Raw genomic sequence first — 17,733 nt, forward strand, 5'->3', positions numbered from 1 at the left:
TGGGGTCGGAGATGCTTCCTTCTGTATGTTACATACTTTGCACAAACCTAATATACCCTTTTTACCCTACGGGTACAGGGTATAAAAAAATCCTTACAATTCTAAAAAACGTACTTTTTTAAGCGATTTGTTTCCTTCCAACTTCAACAATTAGGGTAGAAAAGTCAAAAGAAAATAAAATTGTAAAATTTAAGGTATACTAATTTAAAGCCTAATGATTAATCTGTGATAATTTAATTTCTGTTTAATATCATCAGTGAGTAGACAAGTTATCAATATTCTTTCAATATTCATCGTTACTTTTTATAAATGTTTACGAATTTATTATTTTTTAATTCTGATTAGGTGACCTTTTACAGGATGTACACGTACTAACTTTGAAAAAAGTATTTAAAATTCGAGTGATATTATATACTTAAGAAATATATATATATATATATAATACAAGTATATTTTGTGTTATTTTGTAAAGACGGCTGCACATTCCAAATTTCAATAAAAAGCTATCTTTCAATAACAAAATGCTTCTAATACATTTCGTAAGATATTTAAAATATACACTAAAGAGAGTTTAGCAAAATGTATATGACCTCTTTGGCAGTTCTAACTAAATTTGTTGTTCAACGATTGCTTGTTGCTTTAAAAAGTTTTCAAACGAATTCGGATTTTGGGGGGATCGTGAAGGGCCACCACCCCCAACAACCGACAATAAATAAATAAAAACATGCGTACCATAAATTCATGTAATTGCATCAAAGACAAAGCATTCCTTAGGCTGCCAGACACGCCAAGATTTATAGTGCTTTTCAAACCTAATTGCAAAGTAAATATGTCGAATTAAAAAAAGAAGGAAGCCCGCACAAGTGCGCAACACAAGTGTGGGAATATAGGCGCTATATTAACAATTGCAGCTGTTTTCCAAGAAGTTCCAGCTTCAAAATACAAACTGGAACATTTCTTAGCATGCCACAGAGCGGGAGGGAGTTGAAAAACATGTTGACAATGCCGGCGTGAAATTAGAGAATCGAAAACCGATGTGTGGCACCCGAACCGGAGAAAGGGGCAGAGAGAGGGACGATCTTAGTGTGTCGAAATCGTCACCATATTGGTCCGACATACATACATACTTGTATATATATCAAACGACGGCTACGCCACTTGCCCAATTCGGAATTAAAAATCTCATGTGGTTCATCAAACACTCTCTGTACAGTAGACATAAAACACCAAAATATATGCAATCCGAAAAAGAGTACAAAATACTTTTTACAGTTGGCGCCGATTAGAAATCAGCGAAAGCCTCTTCATGGCGCATCACCTTGGCCTTTTCTCGGGGCTTGCTTTCGGGCAATTTGTCGAAATTGGAAATATCCTCGGGACTGCTGATGTTGGGCACATAAGGAGCACGCAGCTGTTGATTGAGCAGCGGTATCCAGTCGAGTTCTTTGAACCACTCATGATCCTTGATATCCTTATTGCCATTAATCAGATTACCATAGCTATGAGGGAGAGATGGAGCGTTGTTATGTATAATCGAACAGGGAAATTCTCAAGACTCTCAGAGGTTTTCAACATACTTGTGAAATATAAATTCGTCGTACCGTAATTGAGAACTTACCGCTTAGAGAGATCGACTTGCAACAAATTGTCGACCAGATGGCGCAATGCATGGCTAAAGGAACTTGGCATCTTATAGTCACCATCACAGATTTTCGAATACATGGCCATCACATCACGATTGCTGCCCGAGAATGGTGAGTGTCCGGCCACAAACTCAAAGATGAGTATACCGAAGGCCCACCAATCCACGCTGGTGCCATATGGCTTCGATTTTATGATCTCTGGTGGCAAATATTCGGGTGTGCCGCACAGCGTCATCGTGCGAGTCTCGACCCGCTTGGCAAAACCAAAATCCGTGACCTTTATGTAGCCATTCCTGTCCAGCATAATGTTCTCTGGCTTCAGATCGCGATAGAGCAGACTGCAATGATGCAAGTATTCGAGTGCCAGAAAGACCTGTCCGGCATAGAATCGGGCCTGTTTCTCGCTAAACTTGCGCACTCTGCACCAATAGAAGCGTAATGGAAAGACTGAGCCTGACTTAAACAACTCTCAAGTACCTACTTGCGATGATAGGTGAATAGTTCACCGCCTGAGATAAGTGGCAGTATTAGATATAGGGAATCAGTGTCCTTGTAGGAGGCTACCAAATGCACAACTGTTGGAAATTGTATAGATTTCAGCACCATTTTCTCGCTCATCACATGTCCTATCTGCTTGGTTTTCACAATCTGATCCTTGCTTAGCTGCTTTGAGGCGTAATAGTTATTGGAATCTTTATCCTTAACCAATTGCTGGGGGAAATCCCTTTTACTCGTATATGTAAAGCCTTATGGTATTCAACTTCATACCACTTTCCCAAAAGATCCAGCACCCAGGGTGGCTTTAATGATGTATTTTTCCAGGCCAGTGGTCGGTGAGGGTACATTTTGGGAAAATCTTTTATTAAAATCCTCCCGTAGCTTATCCAACAAGAGCACATATTCCACTTTAGGACTAAAGGTTTGCACCTCAGTCGTATTACGTGAACTCATTTTTTTCAGCGAATTTGGAAAATATGTATATGGAAGGAAATATGTTAACAATAAATTTTGTAAAACATATAAATTCTGTTGACATGTTGTTGATATTCGTGTGTGAAATTGTATACATAGATGACTGAGTAGATCGAAAAGACATAAGAAGAAAGCGTTCGCTTTTTTTTAGAAGAAATGAAATAGTTCTGGATGGCGATTCACTTTGGACTTTATTCTTGACTTTGATTCAAAATTATCGAAATTTGATATATCCTCAATATTCGATACTGTTGGTATATAGGGCGGATTGATTTCCTGATTTAGAACCGCATACCAGTCAACGCCTTGGAACCAAGCATGATTCTTGAGCTCAATAGCATCGTCTCCCGTGCTACCCAACCTAAAAGTGGTTACTTGAGTCAAATATGGGGATCAATACCTCTTAAGCTATTTACCGCTTGGCTGTTTCCACACACACCAAATTCTCGACCAGAGATTTCAGCTGCGTCGTAAAATAGGTAGGCACCCGATAATCCCCCATACAAATCTTTGAGTACATCATTATTACATCGCGATTATGTGCGGAAAATGGAGAACGACCAGCCACAAACTCATATACCAATATGCCAAAGGCCCACCAGTCGACGCTTTTATTGTACGGCTTCAACTGAATGATTTCCGGTGCCAGATATTCCGGCGTGCCGCAAAGTGTGGCAGTGCGTCCCTCCACGCGCTTAAATTATGAAATGAAAATCCACATCATTTCATCAATCGTTTTTTGTTTTTAAAACGATCAAAATATGTAAAAAATTATAAATACATCGAAGTCGCTTTTCTAATTATCGATAATTAAAAACTACAGTTATTAGCACTTTCTGCGATAGAGGGATTTTCCAACTCTTTTTTAATAAAAAATCAATTGTTGATTGGTTACCTTTGCTTAACAAAGTTAACTGCCAAGCTCCAAGACAACATAATCAACACAAATGTATAGAACTTTTTATAATAACTCCGTACCTAAGAACGTAGTTCGTTCTGCAGGAAATGGACGAACAAACAGGAGGAAACGATTTACATACTTGTATGTCTATAGTCTGCTAAAGCTTTATATCGGGTGCGTTCAGCAGATTACTTGGATGAGTGATTTCTGATTGATAAATGCTGATCCGTGCCAAATGTTTCTTCGAGGAAACCATGCCATACTAAGGTAAAAGATGAATTTGTTCAATTTGTTCCTATTAGGGTCACTACCTTATTCGAGATATATAAAATAGCAAAGTGCCCCAGTAAGCTGATTAAATGGCAATCATCAATCGAAAATCACAAATTAAAATTACCTGCTAAGCGAACCCAATGAAAATAATGTAAAAATCATGAATATAATGGATGTTATTTCTGAAATAAAAATATTAAAAGTAATATAAATAAATAACTATCGATTTCATTTAAAATCGAAACTAGCAGAAGTCGATCCCAACGGTAACAATAAGTAGCATGTGATTAAGTGCTTGATTTATCAGCATAGATGTATAATTCTTATATAAATAAAGCATATGTTATTACCTTGGCAAATCCAAAGTCGGTTAACTTGATGTAGCCCTTGGCATCTAGTAGTATATTCTCCGGCTTGAGATCCCGATAGAGTAGGCTCATGCGATGCATATACTCCAAGCCAAGTAGAACCTGTGTGGCATAAAATCGTGACTGTTTCTCGTTGAATTTTCGAACTCTGCAACATAATGGAGCATATTTTCTGGTGGCAGCGTATTAAACATTAAATCTAGCTACTTACTTGCGATGATAGCTAAAGAGTTCGCCGCCATTGATAAATGGCAGCACCAGATAGAGATAGTCAAAGTCCTTGGTGGAGTCAATTAAATGGACCAGGAAGGGAAAGCGGACAGCATTCAGAACACTCTTTTCATTGTGGACATGCTGAACCTGCTTTAGACGCACCAGATCCTCTTTATTCATCATTTTGGCAGCATAGTAGTTCTTCCCAGAACGCTCCTTCACCAACATCTGATTAGATATTCATAATTAGAAATTATCCGAGATTTTGCGTCATTTAATAACACGCACCACAGTGCCAAAGCTGCCGTTGCCCAACACTGCACGCTGCAAATAATTCTCCAAATTTGTGTATGGGGATGGCTGAGTTTGGGTCCAACGCTCATCAAATTCTTTGGCCAAATTGTCGAGGGTGATGGCATAATCCTCTTTGGAGCTGAAGTGAGACTGTGAATAATGATGACTCATAATTGTGGGCCAAACGTGTGGTTTGAAGACAAAAACAATAAAAACTGTTTGAAGAAAAGAGTACGCGGAATTTTGGAAAAATTTACACAATTCTGTTCAGGAATAAAATTCCTAGTTGACTTAAAATCCAAATTCACTTGCCACCCAGTCAATCAATCGGTCTTGTAAAGTGCTTGTTTTTTAAGGTTATTCATTCAATTAGCTGGGCATGGCCACAGAATTAGGCCAAGGTATGACAAATTTGCAGACACGGACAAGTAGAAAAGGCAATTTCCTGACTCTCCTTCCTGGCTCGGCGCACACACATGTCACTGACTTCTTGCAAAAGTAAGAAAAATTGCGGTACGTCCACTTGATAAATGATGCTAACCAAGATTACATAAGTTGGTAATTTTCTAGTACATTTATTTCTATATGTCAGCCAGTCAGCCAGTCGGCCCAGCCGGTCAGGCCAGTAGTTTGCCAAATAGCCAACTCGTTGGAGTAACCGCACGAAATTTTTGACATTTTGCAGTTGGCATCCGAAGTTAGGTTTGATGGACATGTGTGTGTCAGATAAGAGCGTGTGTATGTGCGTGTCTGTGTATGTATGTATGTGTGGAACGCTCAAGTTGTTGCATGCTTTTAAGGTAACTTCCGCCTCTGCCTGCCTCCTTCATTGGCCATTTCCACTTCCATACTCGTTTAATAGGCATGTGCCAACCGTTTTGTCATTATATGTGGGACGGTGTGTGTGTGTGTTCTGCTGTTGTGCCCAAAATTGACAATTAATCATTATCTTTGTCTAACTATCGAAAACCTAGTGTATTGGCACTCATCGCCAGCTTTGGTTTTGGGGTTTTCGAAATCTGTCTTCGCTTAAATGTGCTCTAATGTGACGGCATTTATTTTGAAACCTACATTACTTGTTACGGCGGGGGGACAATTGTTTGGCTTAAGTCGCCTTTTCTTGAATTTGTGAAATGAAGAAAATACATCGCTTTTTATTGCTTGAAGCGTGAGTTCGTCTGTAAGATGCTTAGATATTTCCGGTACATTCATTTTTGAGAAGAAATGCAAACAAAAATTTAAAACCAAAATATCAAATAAAAATTGATTAAATATTCATGAAAGCAAAGGCTACTACTTTGCAGAAACTTTTGAACTGAACAGAAAACACAAATCCAAGGATAAACTCTAATAATAAATTTGGGCTTATCCTTATCACTTTTCTATTGACACTTAATGTTGCAAACACTAAAAGCACAAAACTATTCTTCTGATAAATAAATAAAATACAACTAATAATTTGTTTATAAATAAAATATATTAAATATAGTAGTAAGGTTGTAGAAAAAGCTGAAACGGATATATATATTATTTGCTTAAATAATTTAAACAAAAAGCTACAATATCTCCTTGAATCTTCTCCTATAAAATGAATTCTTATAATTGAATGCATAAGTATGAAAAAGGGGCTTATAAATTTATCCAAATAGCTTTATATGTTTAGCTTTTAATTTACTTAAAATCATACAAATTGTCACGTACTTGGAGCGAATTACACATGTAACGTACACACATATCTCCCTAAAACTCTCACTTTTTGGCCGAATTAGAAATCGTGCAAAAACTAAACAATTTCACTCGGATTTTGCCTCCCCTTCTCGACCACTCGGCCAAATCTTGGCTCATTTAACTTACAGCCGCATTCAGCGAGCCCCCCATATCCGACCCGCACTTCAACTTTGCTCTAAGATATGTTAACGACTGCCATAAATAAGCGGATAATATCAAGCAAGTTGGGCCATGAATGTATCCATGGCCATATGCCTATCCTATATGTATGGGAAGGATAGGAAGGATGGGAAGGATGCGTTGCTTAAGCAGCTCGCGACCAGATTAAGTCATACGCACACGTTTCACTCTCGACCATTTCTTTTAGTGGCTCGGCCTAGGCAACACTTAAAATTCATTAGTTGTATTAGTCGCTAGATATCTATACCCCCTCCCCCTCCCCATGCCCACCCTGCTTTACTGGGCTTATGCAAAGTAATTGACGCCTCGATGAACTGTTGACACACATGGCATTTGTCTTGGAAATCTTCATCGTCGTCATTGTCATTGTCTTGGGCTAATATTTGGTTAAGATATCAGTGCCATTTTTTAGGCTTAAGTAGGTGAAAGTGTAACTGTAGCCGCCTCTCCACACAGCCTGCAAAATGGCCAAATTCAATTATGCTGAAAGGTTTCACTCTCAGTTCAGTTGCCACCCTGCCCCACCCACCCTTGCACTATTTCTACTCGTATTCCTACCCATTAGCGCTAATCTGGGCACAATCAAAAATAAATCATTGCTCTGCACGCTGACCGGAAAATGCATTCAATGCTCACAGTTCGCTGAGCATCGACAATCGCACCTTATAGAAGGCGCCCCCTTTCCCTAACCAACTCTGCCGTTGCCGCTACCACCAACATAACCATCACCATCACCACCACCTATGCTGCCAACGTGTGCAAAAGGTGTAACTAATCCGCCGATTCTGGTATTGTGTATAGTACGTGTGTGTGTGTGTGTGTGTGTGTGTCTGAGCATGTGACTTTGTCATTTTGCCATCGCTCTGAAATCTGTCGAAATTATACACTCAAACAAATAACTGCCTTCAAATTAGTGAAACAAGTTTTATTCTAAATTGGTGGCATTCTTTAAAGAAAATATAAGAGAAAGTCTTTTGTAAGTATTTAAGTCTTGGAAATGTTGGCTACTTCCCTATTAAGATATCATTTTCGAGAGCTTGATCTGCCATTTTGTTGAATTAAAAGTATACTTAAGATTACGAACCCTCCATTTTTATACAAAATAAATACTAATGATAACACAGCAAAGACAGGAAACAATGTAATGGTTAGAAATTTCATTCCTATTATAAAACAAAGAAATTCTTTTATCGAGATATATCAGTCTATTGTAAAGAAATATTACTGTTTTCTTTTTAGAAAATAAAAATTACAAGCATTAAATAGTTTATTTCGGCAAAAACTCAATTTCTTAATTCAAAAACAGTTTTTATACTCTGTACATGAAATGTACAAGAGTATATTAGGTTTGCGGGAGCTGAAAAATGTAACAGGCAGAAGGAGGCGTGGCAGACCCCACAAAGTATATATATTCTTGATCAGTATGACGAGTCGATCTAGCCCTGTCTGTCTGTCTGTCCGTCTGTCCGTCCGTATGAACACCTGGATCTCAGAGACTATAAGAGATAGAGACACCAAATATTGCACAAAGATGCGTTATGTGTGTATTCTATACGAGTTTGTTTTATTTTTTTGATTTTCCCCCCCACTTCCCCCCTATGGGGGTTTTCCCGATTTTCCATTCGTATAATCGCCTATATCTCGGAGACTATAAGACCTAGGAACACCAAATTTTAGTCCCAGATGCCTTATGTGAATACGCAGAAAATGTATATTTTGGAATTCCCCTCCCTCTCCCCTCTACCCCGCAAATCGTAACTCCCGTAATTCTTGGAATTTCGAACTAAAATTTTGGAAATACCCCCAGTTGGTTATTATGTGTCCGTATGCCAAATTTCATTATAACCGATTTAACAAGAAGTTATAGCCATAAATATATTTGCTGATGCAGCGCTGCTGCAGCGCTGCTCAAGCGATGCCCGCGGTTGTTGTTGATGTTGCTGTTTGGTTGACTGCGAAAATGCTTACACAGACACGAATAGATGCGCATAGGCATACATACACTCACACAGACGCAATTGCTATGTAAATGTGCAATTATACACCCTTTACGTGAGTTCGAATACCGAGAGAGGTAAAATCGATCAAATTTTTTTTTTATTTTCTATAATTATTGTAAACATATGTACAGAGTATTTCAAAGTCGGGACACCCGACTTTAGCTTTTTTACTTGTTTAAAAACAGTTTAATAAGGAATTCCTTAAAAAAAAACAGATTTCATTTTCCTTTAAAATATAACTTAATTTAATATAATTTAAAATCAGTAATATGACTTAACTTTTTAAAAAACAGTTTATTGAGTATTCGAATCATATTACGTCTAAAGTAATTATTTTACAAATGCAAATAATTGATTTGCTTTCAATAACGATTTAATTTTGTTTTTCTGAGTGTGTAAACCCTTTGCAAATGCTAACGATTTTCACTTAATTCAACCCCAAAACTTGTCGACCACCATTGCCACCGATGCCACCTTCCAGCGCTCAACTGCTGTTGTGTCCGTTGTGTTGCATGTAATCCACTGATTTGGCCACCGCCCTTCCCAGCGGGTGGTCGCTGCCCTGACATTTTGCCGTTGGCTGCCGTTTAAGGTAATTCTTGGCAACACAACGCCGCGTTGTCTGCCTTTTGTGTGCCGCAGCCAAAAATGTTTTATTATTTATAATGTGGAAAAGGTAGGTAGGGACAGAACTTAACAGGACGGGATGGAGGGACATCATATGGAGCGACGACTGCTTTGTATGGTTGAGTTTGGCATTTGACTTTTCCCGCAGCTGAATTTGCTGAAGTTGCTCACCTGGCGGGGGGCAGGTTTACAAACATGCCATTGGATAGCAGCTGCAAGCACCGACTTATTCGATACAGGGTGTTATTACCATTTCTATCTTTAGAAAAAAAAATGTCCAGAAGTTATCCACACAATTTCAAAAAACCGTGTCTGTGAAACTTAATGGTTATACATATTGGAAAAATATAATTTGAATTAATTTTTTGTAGATTAAAATGCAATTGTATTTATTTAACAAGCTATTTTTAAAATTTTTAATTGCAATAATAAAATTTTATTTTATATTAAGGATGTTCGTCTTCGTTCAGAAAATAAATTATCCACTTGTGATAACAGAAATATAGTACGGGATAAAGACTTGCCATTGTAAATTATGTAAGTAACGTGAAAAAACTGCATTAATTATCGTTTCGAGACGTTTCGTGGATTCATTTGCTGAATTGTTCATTTTTAAAGTAATTACTCGTCTAAAAACAGAATCAATGAATTGGCATCTTTTGAAGCAAAATTAACATGCAAGTTTCCTCTCTGCCCTGGTCCAGGTTTACTCCAATCTGAAGGCCCCACTGATAATATACAGTATTATGCCGTTGCCCCCCTAAAAATTTTCCATATAAAGTCGCCTTAAAATGCATTATTTAATCAAAATTTTTATTTTTGGACAACCACCCCCATCCTTTGGTAAAAGCTAGCTACGACCATTGAAATCTTCATGATGAGCTCGTAAGCTTTGCTAATTACGAGTGGTTATTAAGAAGCCAGGTTAGGATACCAAGCACAGCAGCTTTTTGTTTCAACGCACAGTTTATTTTCAACCAGTTTCATAACTTGCTTTTCACCTTTGCACGTCTGTTATCCTGTCATTGGTTTCGTTACCGAAAAGGTTGCCGATACAGCGTTTAAGACCATCACATTAGAATAATAATTCGAAAATTATTCCATGTTCCTTAAGAAACAATAAATAAAAACAAGTAAGCCTTAGTAAACATTCTACTGGACAGTTTTGTTTTTTCTAATAAGTAGACATTAAAATTGATCATAAAAACATAATATATCACCCTGTATTGTTGAGAGGGTTGCCTTTTCACAACCTGCGCAACATAAATCAAACGTTTCAACTATTGTCATAAATCAATTTGCATATGACATCAGGTTCCACATGGAGACCACTCATATTTTGCATACATATGTATATAGAGTGTAGTCTAAATGGTATCATTGTATCTGGGAATCTAAGCGCCTGCGCTTCTATACTGGCAATAGGTTTTCTTTTTGTGTAAACTGAATGGATTCGATGGCAAACAAATTTCACATTTATGCCATTCGGCCATTGGCAATTGGCTGGACAAATGCATTGGCAAATAATAAAACAAAGGCCGCATCAAAACAATTGTTACAATTTTAAACATTTGGTAATAAATAAACATGAGCTGGTTGCTGGGTGCGTGGGGAATTGGAATTCGGAAATGCAAAATGTTGCACATTTTATTTAAATTCAATTAAAGTCGTATTTCAATAATTGGACACGCATGGTGCGCATTTCCGTGCCGTGGTGACGCTTTTCTAAATGCCCCCCACAAATTTATGAGTTTTCGAATGTTGGCCAATTGAAATGTTGCCACTTGGCTGTTGCAAATTGTTGTTGTTGTTACTGTTGTTGTCGGCCATTGTGATGGGAAAACGGAAAAACGGAAATTGGTGCAAAATGAAGCGCCTGCCGGCAGCGAGTGTCTCTGGCTACGCTGCATTAAGCTGCAACTTCTTATCAATACGGCTGATGTATACGTTTATATATCTGCCAACCCTCGGCCCACTACTCACAGCCCTCTGCCCCTTGTCACCCTTGTCTAGCTCTCTGTCTCTCTCACGTTAAGTGTGCAAAATTTTGCGTGATTTGTGCGAATTTTCTTCTCGCTGATAAAAGTTTGTGGCGCAGTAAAGGACGAGGACGAGGGCGAAGGCGAGGGTTGCCCAGCCGGTGTGCCAGCGCCTGGGGTTAGTTTTGGGTTCCGTTTTACTTTTTTCCTTATATGTCCCGAATATTGTTTGTTACCATTGTTGTTGTTGTTGTTGTTGCCATTGTTGTTGTTGTTTAGTGTCATAAATTTTTTACTTGTCATATCTTTGACTCGCTCCCCCTCTCTCTCTCTCACTCCTAGACTGCCGCACTATTTAGCTACAGATCATTAAGTTTCCGTAGCAACTTGGCATATCTATGTATCAGAGATTTAAAGACATGTGTTTTATATTCTTGAAGTACATACATAAGTACATATATACGTGCTTCATAGTCGCTCCACATATTTATCAAAATGTCAATTCCTTGCTATGTTACATTTAAAGCAGCCTGTCATGGCTCTTTAGCAATTTAAATTAACGAGGCGTTGATGGAATATTTCAAAAATTATTTAGCAAGAAATCAATTTGAATCAAAACACCAGCAAAACTCAATTCAGGGACTTGCTCACATTATGTCAAGCAGCCAACAAACTGAAATCTGTCAAATCCCCCCCAAAAAAATAAATAAATAGAACATTTCAGCGACGACAACATCAACAAAGCCATGAAGTTGCAATATTATTTTTGGGAGGGTTATGCCTTTTTTCATTCAGTTATGTAACAGAAAAAGTTGCAAAAAGTAAGATAATCGTATACTAATAAATGAATAATAATATACTAATCATAAACATTCAACATTTTTTGTAATCTTCTTTGTTTTTTTATAATCTGATTTGAAAAATTCATAAGTCTTCTAATGGTATGTTTCATTCTAATGAAATGATGAAGCAGAGCAAGTGCCAGAATTGCTAGAATCGTGAATTGAAATGTGCATAAACATATTCCCAATTATCGTGTACAAATTCAGAGCCCAGACAAGGTATGCGCCATGTATAACAGTCCGTAAATAATCGACGATCAAAGCGATAAATGCCACGAGCATCACGCCAACGACTATGTAGGCGACAGTTGAGTTGACGACGAACACCCTGCTGTACCGCTCAGAGTGTGTGTTGTTGTTGGCATACGAGTATACTCTTATGCATGGGCGTAGCCAGGATTTAGTCCAGGAGGGGGAACGATTTTTTACTGTCAAATTATTTGCATGGCCCAAAAAACACATGAAAAATATGGAAAAATAGGGAAAAATGAAATGTGTTCATCTAAAGATTTAAAATGTAATAAATTAAAAAAAAAAACTTCCCGAAAAATAAGAAGATTTATGATCGTGGAACTAATATAATATATACATAGGTCCCGTGCGACATCGAGAGTGTAAAATTTAACAATTTGAAATTTTGTTTTCTTGCATAAATGATACATTTTTATATACTCGTATATACATACGTGTACATACTTTAAAATGATTGAAATCTAGATATTATAGATATTATAGATATTATAGATATTATAGATATTATAGATATTATAGATATTATAGATATTATAGATATTATAGATATTATAGATATTATACACATTATAGATATTATAGATATTATAGATATTATAGATATTGTAGATATTATATATATTATAGATATTATAGATATTATAGATATTATAGATATTATAGATATTATAGATATTATAGATATTATAGATATTATAGATATTATAGATATTATAGACATTATAGATATTATAGATATTATAGATATTATAGATATTATAGATATTGTAGATATTATATATATTATAGATATTATAGATATTATAGATATTATATTATAGATATTATAGATATTATAGATATTATAGATATTATAGACATTATAGACATTATAGATATTATAGATATTATAGATATTATAGATATTATAGACATTATAGATATTATATATATTATAGATATTATAGATATTATAGATATTGTAGATATTATATATATTATAGATATTATAGATATTATAGATATTATAGATATTATAGATATTATAGATATTATAGATATTATAGATATTATAGACATTATAGATATTATAGATATTATAGATATTATAGATATTATAGATATTGTAGATATTATATATATTATAGATATTATAGATATTATAGATATTGTAGATATTATAGATATTATAGATATATAATAAGGGGCGCTTAAAAAACAAAAAGGCGGGCAAACGGAGAGTAATTATGTATAATTTTTCTCATGGGAGCTGCTCTCAAGGATAAACCAATTTATGGTATAAAGACTACTTTTATTTCTAAAAAGGATTCGGATGTTTCTCAGTCGAATAGGACTGTTTTACAAGCTCACATGGAAAGGGAGCCATATCTTTGGTCGGAGCAGTTATCAAAAGGAAGTTATGGCAGATAAAGAAATCTAAAATCATGTTGCATCGACAGCTGCCCGCTTTGCACCCCCCTCGCTACGGTCATGCTCTTCTGTATGTATGTGATGTTTTTACGATCACTCTTAGATCTTTCGCCTGCCTACGACATAATTCATACGAGGCGGCATTCTCTTTTGACAGGCGCGCGATTTGCACGCTTAATTGAGACAGGTGCGTCATAGGCACCAGCAGCGGGTGGAGGAGCCCTAGGATGGCTGCCGGTCCCAAGGCACGGGAAGTGACAAAATGCAACACATGTTCGCCGCTGCTGGCTGTGGCGAAGATTTATCATCGTGCCACGTGTGTTGCATGCATTCGCATTTGCTTACTCTTCTTCAATTTTCTTCTTTTTTTCATTCACGGGAAAAGCGCTCGACGCACGCCAAATGCAAAATTAACAACCTAATTAATACCTAGCCGATGCCAAGAGGGAAAAGTGCCAGTGACAGCTGTTCCAAAAATGTATTTTATGTCGTGGGTGGCAGGCAGGCAGCCCATGCCCATGCTCATGCCCTCATGCCCAGCGCATGTGAGAGAAGCCAATCGTTTAGATTATTGGCATAGTTGTTGGATAGGACAGTTTTTAATTGGCGCGTTGCGTGCGTGGTCTTTCAAATTTCACGCTTTTGTCTAAGCGCTACAGAACCGAAAAACAATTGAAGCTAACCGCAAACTAACTCACAGCCGGAACTGTCAAAGTCAGCTGCGAAAAGCGACTAAAAATACCAAATTGACTGCCCAGCAGGACTGCGTTTGAGGGCCCATATTGAAGGCGTTTGCGGTTAACTAGCACATTTTTCGTAGTCGGGCTATACTCTTGACATTTGTTGAGTATGTTTGCGCAGCAGGGACTGCAGTATTATGTTTTTTTTTTAAATTAACAACAATGCGGTAAATTCCAAATTGAAAGATTTTTTAATGCAGATAAGGTTTGCTAAAAGAGCGAGATATAATTGTAATTAAATTCATTCCATTTTCGGCAACGTTTGAGCAAATAAAGTGTTCTAAAAACGAACATTTGGTCAACCTATGTATATTTGACGACTTAACAGATAAATAAATAAACAATATAGCATAAATTAATTTTTAATTGTTTAAAAAAAGAAAAAGCTTGTTTGTAGATGAGGTGACAGATCTTTTGACATTTGTTGAGTACGTTTGCGTAAATTAATCGATTTTTTATTGCAGATAAAGTTCAATAAAAAAACTAAATATAATTGTAATTATATTCCTTTTATTTTTTAGCAGTTCGAAGCAAATCATTGGTTTTAGTAACAAATCTTTTTTACAATTTGATCAACCTATATTTGTCGACTTACCAAATAAATAAATAAACAATATACTTGTAGTACAAAGTAATTTGCAATTGTATACAAAAAGAAAATCTTGGTTGTAAGATGAGACAAAGGGACAAGGCAGACTGACATCACGTTCTGCCTTTTCTCAACTATTTTATGTCTATCAATTTAAATTGTAAGTCGGATTCCCACGCAATTACAATTTTTACAAATGTGATTCAACTGAAATACATATGATACAATAAATGTTATAGTATATTACATTTAATCACATACATAAGTGCTATTTATTGTTAATTATTTTTTAATTATTTTATGTTTTTTATTTATTTATTTTTATTTATCGTTTGATTTTCAATATTTTGATTTTTAATATTTATTTGAAATCACATTGAATGGGGAAGCCTTTGTACGTAAGGAGAATGCATCCCTAGACCCTCAGAACAAGCCCACAAATTTGGAAACACATCAGCACTAATACTCCAGTAATGCAAGTCTCTAATATATAATCTGTATGCTACATTTAATCTAAAATTATTAATTGTAGGGGAAAGTAATTTAAACTATTTGCTGACAAGTTGTTTATAGAAGCCGACATCTTACTTGTAATTTGTCTATAAAAGTGATTTTTATGAATGTATTGGAGGCGATTTCGGCTCGATCGGCTCCCGCGCTTTAATTAAAAACTCGGTTATATCTTTTTGATTAGTTCTTCTTGATCTTCCTGGCCTTTGGGTAACTTCGGGTTATGTCTGGAGGGAAACCTTGGAAAACTTTAAGGCTCTGCATGGTTCGAACAACAAATTTATATTTGCGGAGATGCGAGCCACTAAAACAAAACTGTCTGATTTTGGGTTTCTCTTGCTACATATTTCAGAAGAACTTTGTTTAACATTAGCATGAAAAATGTTGTTAAACATTAAATTTTACATGACATTTATTTTGTACTTTCCAATTTCTTGCTCTTAAGACCGTAACTGAATTGAGAATAAAGAGTAAATAATGATTTGTAGGGGCTGCTCTTTTTCAGAAAGTTTTTCATTCAACTCTTTGGTAGCAGGGAGAGCTATGTATATAGTCGTACCTTATCTACACTTAATCGAAGGAACGATTACTGGCGAGGGTATATAGCCTACGACTTTCCAATACTAACATTGTTTCTTGTTTGTTTGGCGTTGTTTTCTTTTACGGTTCTTTGTGGATCGCTTTTGGACGTTTATTGAACATTTTTACTTGCGGTTTTTGGTTGGACAAATGGCAGACATGGAGCTGTGCTGGGATGGGCTGAGATGGGCTGAGCTGGCCACACCAGGCGAGGCGAACACTCTTATTAATTTCTGTGTGTGCGCGTCTCAATTTCACGGAGCACATTAAATGCAAAATCTCTGCAAATGGGATTTGTAGCGGGGAGGATGATAACGACGAGGAGAAGGACGAGGGCGACCTACACAAGACCGCAATGAAATTGGCTAAAAATGCGTTAAATGCAAATTGGATAAGATGTCGAGGCAGCCGCAGCACGAACATGAGATGTAGCGTTGCATGTTGGAGCTGCCAAAAAACAAGCAAAAAAAATATGTAGAATACGCTGAAGGATATCCGTGAGGATATGGCATGCATATCACATTGCCTGCCTGCCTTTGGTTTTGGATTCTGTTCCTTTTTTTTGGCGCGGGCGTTTGTCATAGTGAGCTTCGTGTTCATTTGGAAATGAAACTTTAAAGTGGATTACGTTTGCCGGCACATATCTCAAGCTGTCGCATCCTTACCGCTTCCAGCTAAAGGACCAGCTTCAATTTGGACTATCTGCCGCTGCTCTATGTCCTCATCCTGCGTCGTCCTGCGTTTTGTGTTACATAAATCCGTGAGTTTTTGCGCGCAAATTTATGGCGAGCGCGACACTTTCAAAGTTTGCTGCCAACGGCGGCATTGTTGTATTTATGACCGCGACATGACCTGCGCACATAAATGGAGACTCTTGGGCCTTTTCGGTTGGGTGAGGAGCGGAGCTGAGCTGAACTGCGTAGGATCTGGAAAGTGTTGCGCGTACGTGCGTCGAAGCCTCAAAATGTCTCTGGGAAATTGGATTTGTTCATGTTCGTGTCGCTGCCTGCTGCTACTTAAATGTGTGCCCGCGCCTGTCAATTTTCCGCTTTTAATCGAAATTTATGTGATCTCACGTAAGTGGTGGGGGAAGTTGAGACTTTTTTAATCACAGTGGCAACTCTGCCTGTGATTTATCAATTAATGCTTGAATTATCAACATTAACATCAAACATCTTTTGGTAAAGTAATAGTTTCGCCCCGATATATATATATATATATAAAATGACAAGACCGCTGTTAGATGGACAAAATTAATTATAAATGGATTATCTGCACGTCAGATGTGTGCATGTCTGTTGTTTGAATGTCCAATTTCAACACGTCAGACATCTACGCGCTATTTGCACAGTAGTTGTTTATAGGTGGGTGTCTATAAGTCAAATGTGATTAGAAGCCAAATGGATTCCAGTAGATTTACAAGTGAGATACACACACGTCAGATAAAAAACCGTCAGATAAAAAAATCTCAGATCAATACACCTCAGACAAAAACACGTCAGATAAACTCAGGGCGGATAAAAAATACGACATGTAATTGTTCTGAGAAAATAAAACGAGTAGACATATAAATAAGTCAGACAAATTCACTTCAGATAAAAATACAATAGATGAACGTCAGAAAAAAACGCCA

At 36.8% G+C, this 17,733-nt stretch overlaps 2 protein-coding genes across 3 annotated transcripts; both read right to left on the bottom strand.

Annotated features, from left to right (window-relative positions):
• Positions 1-1,190: 1,190 nt before the first annotated feature.
• LOC115620934 (cAMP-dependent protein kinase catalytic subunit 2) lies at positions 1,191-2,715 on the bottom strand. Of its 2 annotated transcripts, XM_030514442.1 has the most exons (4): positions 2,412-2,715; positions 2,125-2,354; positions 1,619-2,062; positions 1,191-1,499 (listed from the first exon to the last, which is right to left on the bottom strand). In XM_030514442.1, exons 1-4 carry the CDS (start codon positions 2,592-2,594, stop codon positions 1,283-1,285), a joined length of 1,074 nt encoding a protein of 357 aa, XP_030370302.1. In that variant the 5' UTR covers positions 2,595-2,715; the 3' UTR covers positions 1,191-1,282. The 2 variants fall into 2 exon arrangements, with proteins under 2 accessions (XP_030370302.1, XP_030370303.1); XM_030514443.1 differs by lacking the exon at positions 2,412-2,715 and having other exon boundaries at positions 2,121-2,244.
• Positions 2,620-5,899, bottom strand: LOC115620933 (cAMP-dependent protein kinase catalytic subunit 2). Its single transcript, XM_030514441.1, has 6 exons — positions 5,736-5,899; positions 4,659-4,814; positions 4,369-4,598; positions 4,140-4,305; positions 3,032-3,309; positions 2,620-2,976 (listed from the first exon to the last, which is right to left on the bottom strand). Exons 1-6 carry the CDS (start codon positions 5,874-5,876, stop codon positions 2,763-2,765), a joined length of 1,185 nt encoding a protein of 394 aa, XP_030370301.1. The 5' UTR covers positions 5,877-5,899; the 3' UTR covers positions 2,620-2,762.
• Between the last annotated feature and the right edge of the window lie 11,834 nt (positions 5,900-17,733).

Source organism: Scaptodrosophila lebanonensis, unplaced genomic scaffold (assembly GCF_003285725.1).
Source record: "Scaptodrosophila lebanonensis strain 11010-0011.00,11010-0021.00 unplaced genomic scaffold, SlebRS2 tig00000024-arrow-pilon, whole genome shotgun sequence".
Lineage (NCBI taxonomy): Eukaryota > Metazoa > Arthropoda > Insecta > Diptera > Drosophilidae > Scaptodrosophila > Scaptodrosophila lebanonensis.